At 45.1% G+C, this 14,885-nt stretch overlaps 1 protein-coding gene across 1 annotated transcript in view; it reads left to right on the forward strand.

Moving 5' to 3' along the window:
• The window catches only part of LOC139367856 (lysosomal trafficking regulator), a 231,284-nt gene that overhangs the window by 99,899 nt on the left and 116,500 nt on the right, over window positions 1-14,885 (forward strand). The window contains exons 17-21 of the mRNA XM_071106189.1: window positions 3,352-3,590; window positions 3,804-3,980; window positions 8,924-9,299; window positions 13,308-13,464; window positions 13,639-13,812. Coding sequence (XP_070962290.1) covers window positions 3,352-3,590; window positions 3,804-3,980; window positions 8,924-9,299; window positions 13,308-13,464; window positions 13,639-13,812 — 1,123 coding nt within the window. The remainder of the gene's footprint in view (window positions 1-3,351; window positions 3,591-3,803; window positions 3,981-8,923; window positions 9,300-13,307; window positions 13,465-13,638; window positions 13,813-14,885) is intronic.

The raw sequence follows: 14,885 nt of genomic DNA on the forward strand, positions 1-14,885 counted from the left end.
CCCTGGACTACTGTGGGGGAGGGAGAATAGGTTAGAACCCCTGGACTACTGTGGGGAGGGAGAGGAGGTTAGAACCCCTGGACTACTGTGGGGAGGGAGAGGAGGTTAGAACCCCTGGACTACTGTGGGGGAGGGATAGGAGGTTAGAACCCCTGGACTCCTGTGGGGGAGGGAGAGGAGGTTAGAACCCCTGGACTACTGTGGGGAGGGAGAGGAGGTTAGAACCCCTGGACTACTGTGGGGAGGGAGAGGAGGTTAGAACCCCTGGATTACTGTGGGGGAGGGAGAGGAGGTTAGAACCCCTGGACTACTGTGGGGAGGGAGAGGAGGTTAGAACCCCTGGACTACTGTGGGGAGGGAGAGGAGGTTAGAACCCCTGGACTACTGTGGGGGAGGGAGAGGAGGTTAGAACCCCTGGGCTACTGTGGGGGAGAGGAGGTTAGAACCCCTGGACTACTGTGGGAGAGAGGAGGTTAGAACCCCTGGACTACTGTGGGGAGGGAGAGGAGGTTAGAACCCCTGGACTACTGTGGGAGAGAGGAGGTTAGAACTCCTGGACTACTGTGGGGAGGGAGAGGAGGTTAGAACCCCTGGACTACTGTGGGGGAGGGAGAGGAGGTTAGAACCCCTGGACTACTGTGGGGAGGGAGAGGAGGTTAGAACCCCTGGACTACTGTGGGGGAGGGAGAGGAGGTTAGAACCCCTGGACTACTGTGGGGAGGGAGAGGAGGTTAGAACCCCTGGACTACTGTGGGAGCCCTGGGGACAGATGTTTGTCAGCATATAGCATGGGAGTTCTCCTTGCGTTCTATCTATCTTTAGCTGTTGTGTCTGTTGTTGTTTATAGAGTTGATATCTTAGTATGTGGTTCCAGGGTTGGTCTCGTAGTCTTAATGATTAAAAAGCTCTGGGAAACTTCGAGACCACACTGTGGTCATCAGGTCAGAGTTTCCCCTCAGTTGCTTCTTAGCAACAGGTTTGTGAAGCCTCTATCCTGGTTAAATAGTTTGTAATCAATTCAAAGTGTATTGGTCAAATAAACATGGTTAGCAGATGTTAACGCGAGTGCTTGTGCTTCTAGTTCCGACCGTGCGGTAATATCTAGCAAGTAGATTCTGTACTTGTCCTACTGTTTCAAAACGTTTAGAAAATGTTGTACCGGATCCCTAATGAACACAACCCCTGTGTTGACCGACTGTAGCGTCATGTGACTATTACTGTGTGTGTGTCAGATGTGTGTGGCATGACAGACAGCAGACTGAGCATCTCTTTGTCATGGTGACGGTCTCTCTCTTTCCGTTCAGAATCCAGTCTTTGTTGAGTCCTGACATCACAGCAGCACCACGGCCTCATGGGAGCATCCTTGTGACTCATATTCTGTAGTATTACACATACACACACATATACACACACACACATAGATACGCTCATCACACACATACACACACAGATACGCTCATATCTCACACACACACACATAGATACGCTCATATCACACACACACACACACACACACACACACACACACACACACACACACACACACACACACACACACACACAGATACGCTCATATCACCTACACACACACCATATCACACACACACAAACACACACACACACCATATCTCACACCTACACACACACCATATCACTCACGCGCACACTATATCTCACACACACACACACACACACACACACACACACACACACACACACACACCACACACCATATCACACACACACACACCATATCTCACACACACACACACACCCACACACACCATATCACACACACACACATCGAAGTGTATTGGTTTTTCTGTTGTACCTCAGGGGTGTTCAACTCAGACAAGAAAAATGCAATCATTTGTGTGTTATTAGTTGAAGCAGACTGTGTTTGTCTGTTGTTGTTAGTTGAAGCAGACTGTGTTTGTCTGTTGTTGTGGCTTAAGCAGACTGTGTTTGTCTGTTGTTGTGGCTTAAGCAGACTGTGTTTGTCTGTTGTTATTAGTTGAAGCAGACTGTGTTTGTCTGTTGTTATTAGTTGAAGCAGACTGTGTTTGTCTGTTGTTGTGGCTTAAGCAGACTGTGTTTGTCTGTTGTTGTGGCTTAAGCAGACTGTGTTTGTCTGTTGTTGTGGCTTAAGCAGACTGTGTTTGTCTGTTGTTGTGGCTTAAGCAGACTGTGTTTGTCTGTTATTGTGGCTTAAGCAGACTGTGTTTGTCTGTTGTTGTGGCTTAAGCAGACTGTGTTTGTCTGTTGTTATTAGTTGAAGCAGACTGTGTTTGTCTGTTGTTATTAGTTGAAGCAGACTGTGTTTGTCTGTTGTTGTGGCTTAGATGAAGATCAGATCACATTTGATGACCAATTCATGCAGAAATCCAGGTCATTCCAAAGGGTTCACATGCTGTGTGTTGCCGCTGTATGTAAATGTGATACTGCAGTTTTTTGATTTATTATAAATTATCAAACATTTCTAAAAAAAAACTGTTTTTGCTTTGTCATTATGGGGTATTGTGTGTATATTGATTTATATATATATATATTTAATCTATTTCAGAATAAGGCTGTAACTTAACAAAATGTGGAGAAAGTCAAGGGGTCTGAATACTTTCCTAAGGCTCTGTAAATGCATATGCAGTGTATATTAACAGTGTAGCTAATGACGTTCTGGGTCCAGGGGATTGACTGTGTTTTGGTGGAACAGATATTCATTATTCAACTTAGAGCGATGGCGAAACTGTGGGAGGGAAAAAGGATGATGAAAGGAGAGCGAGAGGGTGAATCTTCCAGAAGGTCGTGTGTTAGTGAGAGCCTTTTGAGCTGGTCTGCTGTAAATCACTAGGGGACTCCCTCCCAGCCTGCAGTGAGCCCAGCAGCTCTGTGACTAACTCAGTTTTATACAGTAGGGACATGAAGGGGTTTTAGGTAGTCTGTTAGTTTCTACAGTAGGGACATGAAGGGGTTTTAGGTAGTCTGTTAGTTTCTACAGTAGGGACATGAAGGGGGTTTAGGTAGTCTGTTAGTTTCTACAGTAGGGACATGAAGGGGTTTTAGGTAGTCTGTTAGTTTCTACAGTAGGGACATGAAGGGGTTTTAGGTAGTCTGTTAGTTTCTACAGTAGGGACATGAAGGGGTTTTAGGTAGTCTGTTAGTTTCTACAGTAGGGACATGAAGGGGTTTTAGGTAGTCTGTTAGTTTCTACAGTAGGGACATGAAGGGTGGGTGTGTACATTCTTCTGTGGATACCTAAGGTATAGTTCTGTGACACGTAGAGCATTATGTGTTGATAGTGTGTGTGTGTGTCATGTCAATGTCTCATGTCTGTCTCTGCTCTTCCTCTGACAGGTGTGAAGGTGGATTCAGCAGGCGGAGCGGGGGCCGGGCTGGGTGGAGCGGTTGCGTTCACGGCGAAGTCCCCCGGCAGAGGGGGTCGTGGCGTTCTTCTCTTCCCAGAGATCTGCCTGATGGAGCTCCAGCTGCTGGCGTCAGGGTCACCTGATCTGGAGGTGTTGGGTCACGTGTTTCACAGCCTCTTGGGGGCCGTGAGGGCCAACCCCCGCAACGCTGCGCTGCTTTACCATCAGGTTATTATGCTGGCTACCTCTCATCCCATATCCAACTACCTGCACTTGGCCTGGATAAAGACAATTGAACCCTTGAAACAACAAAACAGAACCTGGGATGTTGTTGTTTGTTGCATGTCATCAGTTGTCCAGGAACCAGGAGAGACTGGGCCATCTGTCTCGTGTCTTCCTCCCTAATACTATGGTTAACCCCTCCTCTTCTACTGCTCACAGGGAGCGGTGAAGACCATTCTGACTGCTTTCCAGAGCATTCTGTCACAATCGGATTCCAGCTATGAAGACTGCCAGACGGTACTGGTGGAACTGCTGGTTGCCATGATGAGCCAACGAATCACAGCCGAGGAACTGGCCCTGTTGATCCGCCTCTTCCAGGAGAAGAATCCGCCCACTGTGAGTAACAACCAATTATCACTATCGTATCGTATATAAATTAAAATAAAATTGTATTTGTCACCTGCACCGAACAGGTGAAAACCTTACAACCTTACAGTGAAATGCTTACTTACAAGCCCTTAACCAACAACGCTTTATGAAGTTAAGAAAAAAATACAAATAAGTGTTAAGTAAAAAAATAGAAAATAAAAGTAACAAGTAATTAAGCAGCAGCAGTAAATAACAATAGCGAGGCTACATACAGTGGGGCAAAAAAAGTATTTAGTCAGCCACCAATTGTGCAAGTTCTCCCACTTAAAAAGATGAGAGAGGCCTGTAATTTTCATCATAGGTACACTTCAACTATGACAGACAGAATGAGAGAGGAAAAAAATCCAGAAAATCACATTGTAAGATTTTTAATGAATTTACTTGCAAATTATGGTGGAAAATAAGTATTTGGTCAATAACAAAAGTTTATAGGTAGCGTTAAAGTGACTGGGTAGCCATTTGATGAGCTGCTCAGGAGTCTTATGGCTTGGGGGTAGAAGCTGTTTAGAAGTCTCCTGGTTTTAGGTAGTCTGTTTAAAAAACAAATGGACATGAAGGGTGTTTTAGGTAGTCTGTCTGTTTATACAGTATGGACATGATAATATACATTATTGTTCTGATGTTGAGGGAGCTAGCATGCTAGTTACTATAGATTATTGTACTGCTGTTGAGGGAGCTAGCATGCTAGTTACTATAGATTATTGTACTGCTGTTGAGGGAGCTAGCATGCTAGATACGAAATATATAGATTATTGTACTGCTGTTGAGGGAGCTAGCATGCTAGTTACTATAGATTATTGTACTGCTGTTGAGGGAGCTAGCATGCTAGTTACTATAGATATAGATTATTGTACTGCTGTGGAGGGAGCTAGCATGCTAGTTACTATAGATTATTGTACTGCTGTTGAGGGAGCTAGCATCCTAGTTACTATAGATATATATTATTGTACTGCTGTGGAGGGAGCTAGCATGCTAGTTACTATCGATTATTGTACTGCTGTGGAGGGAGCTAGCATGCTAGTTACTATAGATTATTGTACTGCTGTGGAGGGAGCTAGCATGCTAGTTACTATAGATTATTGTACTGCTGTGGAGGGGAGCTAGCATGCTAGTTACTATAGATTATTGTACTGCTGTGGAGGGAGCTAGCATGCTAGTTACTATAGATTATTGTACTGCTGTTGAGGGAGCTAGCATCCTAGTTACTATAGATATATATTATTGTACTGCTGTGGAGGGAGCTAGCATGCTAGTTACTATCGATTATTGTACTGCTGTGGAGGGAGCTAGCATGATAGTTACTATAGATTATTGTACTGCTGTTGAGGGAGCTAGCATCCTAGTTACTATAGATATATATATTATTGTACTGCTGTGGAGGGAGCTAGCATGCTAGTTACTATCGATTATTGTACTGCTGTGGAGGGAGCTAGCATGCTAGTTACTATAGATTATTGTACTGCTGTGGAGGGGAGCTAGCATGCTAGTTACTATAGATTATTGTACTGCTGTGGAGGGAGCTAGCATGCTAGTTACTATAGATTATTGTACTGCTGTTGAGGGAGCTAGCATGCTAGTTACTATAGATTATTGTACTGCTGTTGAGGGAGCTAGCATGCTAGTTACTATAGATTATTGTACTGCTGTGGAGGGAGCTAGCATGCTAGTTACTATAGATTATTGTACTGCTGTTGAGGGAGCTAGCATGCTAGTTACTATAGATTATTGTACTGCTGTTGAGGGAGCTAGCATGCTAGTTACTATAGATTATTGTACTGCTGTGGAGGGAGCTAGCATGCTAGTTACTATAGATTATTGTACTGCTGTGGAGGGAGCTAGCATGCTAGTTACTATAGATTATTGTACTGCTGTTGAGGGAGCTAGCATGCTAGTTACTATAGATTATTGTACTGCTGTTGAGGGAGCTAGCATGCTAGTTACTATAGATTATTGTACTGCTGTGGAGGGAGCTAGCATGCTAGTTACTATAGATTATTGTACTGCTGTTGAGGGAGCTAGCATGCTAGTTACTATAGATTATTGTACTGCTGTGGAGGGAGCTAGCATGCTAGTTACTATAGATTATTGTACTGCTGTTGAGGGAGCTAGCATGCTAGTTACTATAGATTATTGTACTGCTGTTGAGGGAGCTAGCATGCTAGTTACTATAGATTATTGTACTGCTGTGGAGGGAGCTAGCATGCTAGTTACTATAGATTATTGTACTGCTGTTGAGGGAGCTAGCATGCTAGTTACTATAGATTATTGTACTGCTGTGGAGGGAGCTAGCATGCTAGTTACTATAGATTATTGTACTGCTGTTGAGGGAGCTAGCATGCTAGTTACTATAGATTATTGTACTGCTGTTGAGGGAGCTAGCATGCTAGTTACTATAGATTATTGTACTGCTGTGGAGGGAGCTAGCATGCTAGTTACTATAGATTATTGTACTGCTGTGGAGGGAGCTAGCATGCTAGTTACTATAGATTATTGTACTGCTGTGGAGGGAGCTAGCATGCTAGTTACTATAGATTATTGTACTGCTGTTGAGGGAGCTAGCATGCTAGTTACTATAGATTATTGTACTGCTGTTGAGGGAGCTAGCATGCTAGTTACTATAGATTATTGTACTGCTGTTGAGGGAGCTAGCATGCTAGTTACTATAGATTATTGTACTGCTGTGGAGGGAGCTAGCATGCTAGTTACTATAGATTATTGTACTGCTGTTGAGGGAGCTAGCATGCTAGTTACTATAGATTATTGTACTGCTGTGGAGGGAGCTAGCATGCTAGTTACTATAGATTATTGTACTGCTGTGGAGGGAGCTAGCATGCTAGTTACTATAGATTATTGTACTGCTGTGGAGGGAGCTAGCATGCTAGTTACTATAGATTATTGTACTGCTGTTGAGGGAGCTAGCATGCTAGTTACTATAGATTATTGTACTGCTGTGGAGGGAGCTAGCATGCTAGTTACTATAGATTATTGTACTGCTGTGGAGGGAGCTAGCTTTTCACTGCAGCTCTTATACATGGGGAAACTGTGGCTGTGTTAATTTATCTGGCCGCTGTGGCTCAGTTCAAACAGCTCCTCAGGTCTTCCTGGACTGTTGTCCTGTAAACCCTGTTTTCCTTTGGGTTCGACACAGTTATCTTTAACCTTAGTTGTCAGTATGACACATGTCCCCTGTTTCAATATCCTCCGCCTTTTGTTTGATCGAATGAATATGAATCACCCGGTGTGGTGTGGTGTGGTGTGGTGTGGTGTGGTGTGGTGTGGTGTGTGGTGGTGTGGTGTGGTGTGGTGTGGTGTGGGTGTGGTGTGGGTGTGGTGTGGTGTGGTGTGGTGTGGTGTGGGTGTGGTGTGTGGTGTGGTGTGGTGTGGTGTGGGGTGTGGTGTGGTGTGGGTGTGGGTGTGGGTGTGGGTGTGGTGTGGTGTGGTGTGGTGTGGGTGGTGTGGGTGGTGTGTGGTGTGGTGTGTGTGTGGTGGGTGTGGGGTGTGGTGTGTGTGGCAGTGGAGGCTCCTCAAATGAGGAAGGAGATGTCTATCTTCCACAGTGAAGGAGATGTCTATCTTCCACAGTGAAGGAGATGTCTATCTTCCACAGTGAAGGAGATGTCTATCTTCCACAGTGAAGGAGATGTCTATCTTCCACAGTGAAGGAGATGTCTATCTTCCACAGTGAAGGAGATGTCTATCTTCCACAGTGAAGGAGATGTCTATCTTCCACAGTGAATGTCATAAAAATACAAATAGTGAAACATTTGAAAAAGTTAGACATTTTAAATACACCCATACTAAATATATTCACATCACCAAATACCAATTGAAATACCGTGTTTTGTAATGGTCTACAGTAGCCTCAACAGCACTCTGTAGGGTAGCACCATGGTGAAGCTGGATTTAAACTCTTCTCCGTCCTCCTCTGGGTACGTTGACTTCAGTGCTACCTAAAGCTATCCCACACAGCTAGATGCAGGCAAGACTATGCAAGATGGTATTGAATGTGTTGCTGTCTGTCACCTTGATTACTCAAATTTCTCTCACCCTGTGTGCACCTACATTATTCATGTTAATTTGTAGACTATGTTGTAGCAACCTCATGATGGGTGCATGGGTGAATCATGTAGTATCATGTAGTAGCCTAAACCTATCACTGTTACATTGAACTGGGTGAATATGAATGACAGTAACCTAAACCTGTCACTGTTACATTGAACTGGGTGAAAGGAATATGAATGAGAGTCATCCAATACACTGTAATAGAAATAAGGCCGTGCTCGTAGACACATCTTAAACAGCACCGACCACAGTGTGTGTTAGCCTTTCTACTCCGTTTCCCTGTTGTCTGTATGTTTTCCCCTGTAGGGTTAGGGCTGTGGATGGGCCGTCTGTGGGTGGGCCGTCTGTCTGTGGGTGGGCCGTCTGTCTGTGGGTGGGCCGTCTGTCTGTGGGTGGGCCGTCTGTCTGTGGGTGGGCCGTCTGTCTGTGGGTGGGCCGTCTGTCTGTGGGTGGGCCGTCTGTAGGTGGGTAATAGCGGGTGGTTTAGGTGTATGGGTAGGTTATAGCAGGTGGTTTAGGTTATGGGTAGGTTATAGCAGGTGGTTTAGGTTATGGGTAGGTTATAGCAGGTGGTTTAGGTTATGGGTAGGTTATAGCAGGTGATTTAGGTTATGGGTAGGTTATAGCAGGTGGTTTAGGTTATGGGTAGGTTATAGCAGGTGATTTAGGTTATGGGTATGTTATAGCAGGTGGTTTAGGTTATGGGTAGGTTATAGCAGGTGGTTTAGGTTATGGGTAGGTTATAGCAGGTGGTTTAGGTGTATGCGTAGATTATAGCAGGTGGTTTAGGTTATGGAGTAGAATGTAGAGTTTTCACACACACTATTATAACGTCTCCTCTGCCCCAGGACATCCTACTGAAAGGCGTCCTCCAGATCGTCCAGGCCAACGTGGACATGGAACCTCTCTACTTCCTCTCCTATCCTATGATCCTCGGCGGCGCATCTTTCCCTGGCGGTACCTCCCCTGGCTCCCGACAAAATGGGGGGGCGGGGGGGAAGGGGGTCGGGATGCTGTGGAAGGGGGGGAAGCTGTCCCCGGGACGCAGGGAGGGGGATGGAAGAGAGGAACCAGGACATCTCAGGACCTCTCCGTGGCACGTTGCCCCGTTACACCTCCCTCTGGTGGGGCAGAACTGCTGGCCACACATGGCCTCTGGGTTCTCTGCCTCTGTCTGGATAAAGGTGGCTGAGAATGAAGAGGGAGAGGGACATACAGAGAAGGGTAAGAGCACCCAATGAAATACGATGAAGGTTTATGACATCACAGGCCACATGGGGTTATGATCTTAATGCCTCTGTAATCATGTATTTTACCTATAGCGATATAACCCCAAGACATGCTAACCTCTCACCATTACAATAACAGGGGAGGTTAGCATTGTATATCATACCCCCAAGACATGCTAACCTCTCACCATTACAATAACAGGGGAGGTTAGCATTTTATATCATACACCCAAGACATGCTAACCTCTCACCATTACAATAACAGGGGATGTTAGCATTTGATTTAATAATCACAAGACATGCTAACCTCTCACCATTACAATAACAGGGGAGGTTAGCATTTTATATCATACACCCAAGACATGCTAACCTCTCACCATTACAATAACAGGGGAGGTTAGCATTTGATTTAATAATCACAAGACATGCTAACCTCTCACCATTACAATAACAGGGGATGTTAGCATTTTATATCATACACCCAAGACATGCTAACCTCTCACCATTACAATAACAGGGGAGGTTAGCATTTTATATCATACACCCAAGACATGCTAACCTCTCACCATTACAATAACAGGGGATGTTAGCATTTGATTTAATAATCACAAGACATGCTAACCTCTCACCATTACAATAACAGGAGAGGTTAGCATTTTATATCATACACCCAAGACATGCTAACCTCTCACCATTACAATAACAGGGGAGGTTATCATTTTATATCATACACCCAAGACATGCTAACCTCTCACCATTACAATAACAGGGGATGTTAGCATTTGATTTAATAATCACAAGACATGCTAACCTCTCACCATTACAATAACAGGGGAGGTTAGCATTTTATATCATACACCCAAGACATGCTAACCTCTCACCATTACAATAACAGGGGAGGTTAGCATTTGATTTAATAATCACAAGACATGCTAACCTCTCACCATTACAATAACAGGGGATGTTAGCATTTTATATCATACACCCAAGACATGCTAACCTCTCACCATTACAATAACAGGGGAGGTTAGCATTTTATATCATACACCCAAGACATGCTAACCTCTCACCATTACAATAACAGGGGATGTTAGCATTTTATTTAATAATCACAAGACATGCTAACCTCTCACCATTACAATAACAGGAGAGGTTAGCATTTTATATCATACACCCAAGACATGCTAACCTCTCAACATTACAATAACAGGGAGGTTAGCATGTTATATCATACCCCCAAGACATGCTAACCTCTCACCATTACTATAACAGGGGAGGTTAGCATTTTATATCATACACCCAAGACATGCTAACCTCTCACCATTACAATAACAGGGGAGGTTAGCATTTTATATCATACACCCAAGACATGCTAACCTCTCACCATTACAATAACAGGGGAGGTTAGCATTTTTGAGTGGTATGCTATTCATGAAAAAGGGGAACAACTCAACATTAGGAAGGTGTTCCTGATGCTGTGGACACTGTGTGAAGTCTGATAAAACGGCATCATGTTCACAACCATCACACAACAGACCACTGAAGCTGGAACGACACACTCTGTTTGCACCAAAATAACTGTGTAAACCACGCCCCTAAATATTATCAGCCCCCACCTCTAGCTGGGTTTGGTGTGGGCTAGCCGGTGTTGGACTAGCCCGTGGGTGTGGGCTAGCCCGTGGGTGTGGGCTAGCCCGTGGGCGTGGGCTAGCCCGTGTTGGGCTGGCGTGGGCTAGCCCGTGTTGGGCTGGCGTGGGCTAGCCCGTGTTGGGCTGGCGTGGGCTAGCCCGTGTTGGGCTGGCGTGGGCTAGCCCGTGTTGGGCTGGCGTGGGCTAGCCCGTGTTGGGCTGGCGTGGGCTAGCCCGTGTTGGGCTGGCGTGGGCTAGCTCGTGTTGGGCTGGCGTGGGCTAGCCCGTATTGTGGGCTGGTGTGGGCTAGCCCGTGTGTTTTGGGCTGGTGTGGGCTAGCCTGTGTGTTTTGGGCTGGTGTGGGCTAGCCTGTGTGTTTTGGGCTGGTGTGGGCTAGCCTGTGTGTTTTGGGCTGGTGTGGGCTAGCCCGTGTGTTTTGGGCTGGTGTGGGCTAGCCCGTGTGTTGTGGGTTTGCCCGTGTGTTGTGGGCTAGCCCTTGTGTTGTGGGCTAGCCCGTGTGTTGTGGGCTAGCCCGTGTGTTGTGGGCTCGCCCGTGTGGTGTGGGCTCGCCCGTGTGTTGTGGGCTCGCCCGTGTGTTGTGGGCTCGCCCGTGTGTTGTGGGCTCGCCCGTGTGTTGTGGGCTAGCCCGTGTGTTGTGGGCTAGCCCGTGTGTTGTGGGCTTGCCCGTGTGGTGTGGGCTTGCCCGTGTGGTGTGGGCTTGCCCGTGTGGTGTGGGCTTGCCCGTGTGGTGTGGGCTTGCCCGTGTGGTGTGGGCTTGCCCGTGTGGTGTGGGCTTGCCCGTGTGGTGTGGGCTAGCCCGTGTGGTGTGGGCTTGCCCGTGTGTTGTGGGCTAGCCCGTGTGTTTTTGGCTCGCCCGTGTTGTGGGCTGGTGTGGGCTAGCCCACCTTGCCCGCCAAATGGGGCTGATTCAATATTTTTCCCATAGTCCTGACGTTCACATGCTCAAACTTGTGCACTTTTAATATTCTCCAGATGTCAGTGTCATCTACACAAATTGTTTACGGTTTTAGGCTGGGTTTCTGTACAGCACTTTGAGATATCAGCTGATGTAAGAAGGGCTTCACAAATAACTTTTATTTCATTTGACAAATGGGAACAATAGGCAGTGGATAGTTTTTCTCATGGTAATAGCAATTTTCAGTAGTGCTCAAGTCATTCAATTCCATGAGAGCAGCATTTATTTTCAACAATGTTTTGAAGCAATTGGTCCAATCAGTCCTCCGTGACAAATCCTCACTATCAGTAGCTGCAATTTGGCACTACGCCCAGACCTTTGTTTTGAGAACGAAAAATATTTCAGTTTCAAGGGCTCAGCTTTGAGAGAAGAAGCCTTGTGAGGTATTGATCAGTTACATGTTATGAACCAATATTGGTTGATCACATGAAGGAAACAAAACGGTTATGATTAATTAATTATGCTAAATCATGCAAATATAACTATTTATAGCCAAATATAAGACAACTGCTGGGACTGCCCCATTAGAGCTCCTGATTGAGATGTGTACTACGGTGCATTGAGTTGGTTTTAACCTCTACGGCACACTGATAATGCGGGAGGATTCATGTCAGATTGACTTCCCTGGTGGTGAATTTACACCACACTTCGTTTTTGTGTTACGCTCTAATCAATATTTCCAAGTCCTAATTTTGAAGATCAAGGAAATCTGACAGACTTTGGTTTGTTATGTAAATATATAGCATAATGATGCTGTTATCTGTATTGTAGTAGAAAGGGTTCAAAACATACCTAACCCATCAAGTAAAATGCAACATCCATTTATGGCCATGTATGTAAAATCCTGCAATAGTTCAATTGTTAAAATTCCTTTTTGGATTCCTAATGCCTTTTTGATGCAGTGCCTTAGACCACTGCGCCACTCGGCAGGCCCCTCTTGAAGGGGGAGTAATCTAAAAGTAATGGAAAGTAATCAGATTACTGGGTTTGGGAGTAATCTAAAAGTAACTGAAAGTAATCAGATTACTGTGTTTGGGAGTAATCTAAAAGTAACTGAAAGTAATCAGATTACTGGGTTTGGGAGTAATCTAAAAGTAACTGAAAGTAATCAGATTACTGGGTTTGGGAGTAATCTAAAAGTAACTGAAAGTAATCAGATTACTGGGTTTGGGAGTAATCTAAAAGTAACTGAAAGTAATCAGATTACTCGTTTTGAGTTATCCAAAAGTTAGCTACATTACGGATTACAGGTAACTAGTAGCCTAACTGTAACGGACTACATTTAGAAAGTAACTCACCAAACCCTGTGTGTTGGATCAGTTTAACATAATTAATCACAGCTTCTCTTATCTTTCTATTGAAAAGTGGATGGATTTGTATGTTTTTCTCTGCGCTCCAGAGGAGGGGAAGGCTCCTACGTTGGAGCCCAACCTGGGGACCATCCCGGATGGGCAGAGGGTGGTGGAGGAGAGCCTGATGCATGTTCTCTCCATGGGCTCCAAAGCTATGATGCTGCAGGTCTGGGCTGACCTCTCCACGGGAGTATTCACTTTCAGGTGGGCAGCAAAGGAGACCGATGTGATACATTTCACTGGCTGACTGATTGATTGGCTGGCTGACTGACTGATTGATTGATTGACTGACTGATTGATTGACTGATTTGCTGACTGTTTGATTGATTGATTGACTGGCTGATTGACTAACTGATTTGCCCTGTCTCCTCTCCTCAGGATGTGTATTGACCCTAATGATGAGATGAAGGCGGGGCTACTGGCCCAGGCAGAGTCAGGGGAGGGGCTAGTCTCACCTGGCAGTTGGCATCACCTGGGTATCAGCTACACCCAGCAGCCTGAGGGCAAGAAGAACATCCACGGACGCCTTGCCCTATGGGTCAACGGAGTCAGGTAGGACCCTGTCAAGATGGCCTTGACAACATGCTTGTTTCAGTAAAGATAGCCCAGACTAAAGATGACCTTGACAACATGGTTGTTTCAGTAAAGATGGCCAAGACAACATGGTTGTTTCAGTAAAGATAGCCCTGACTAAAGATGACCTTGACAACATGGTTGTTTCAGTAAAGATGGCCAAGACAACATGGTTGTTTCAGTAAAGATAGCCCAGACTAAAGATGACCTTGACAACATGGTTGTTTCAGTAAAGATAGCCCAGACTAAAGATGATCTTGACAACATGGTTGTTTCAGTAAAGATGGCCCAGACTAAAGATGACCTTGACAACATGGTTGTTTCAGTAAAGATAGCCCAGACTAAAGATGACCTTGACAACATGGTTGTTTCAGTAAAGATGGCCAAGACAACATGGTTGTTTCAGTAAAGATGGCCTTGACAACATGGTTGTTTCAGTAAAGATAGCCCAGACTAAAGATGACCTTGACAACATGGTTGTTTCAGTAAAGATGGCCCAGACTAAAGATGACCTTGACAACATGGTTGTTTCAGTAAAGATGGCCAAGACAACATGGTTGTTTCAGTAAAGATAGCCAAGACAACATGGTTGTTTCAGTAAAGATAGCCCTGACTAAAGATGACCTTGACAACATGGTTGTTTCAGTAAAGATGGCCAAGACAACATGGTTGTTTCAGTAAAGATAGCCCAGACTAAAGATGACCTTGACAACATGGTTGTTTCAGTAAAGATAGCCCAGACTAAAGATGACCTTGACAACATGGTTGTTTCAGTAAAGATGGCCAAGACAACATGGTTGTTTCAGTAAAGATAGCCAAGACAACATGGTTGTTTCAGTAAAGATAGCCCTGACTAAAGATGACCTTGACAACATGGTTGTTTCAGTAAAGATGGCCAAGACAACATGGTTGTTTCAGTAAAGATGGCCCTGACTAAAGATGGCCAAGACAACATGGTTGTTTCAGTAAAGATGGCCCAGACTAAAGATGACCTTGACAACATGGTTGTTTCAGTAAAGATGGCCAAGACAACATGGTTGTTTCAGTAAAGA

This window comes from Oncorhynchus clarkii, chromosome 16 (genome assembly GCF_045791955.1).
Source record: "Oncorhynchus clarkii lewisi isolate Uvic-CL-2024 chromosome 16, UVic_Ocla_1.0, whole genome shotgun sequence".
NCBI classification, from domain to species: Eukaryota; Metazoa; Chordata; class Actinopteri; order Salmoniformes; family Salmonidae; genus Oncorhynchus; species Oncorhynchus clarkii.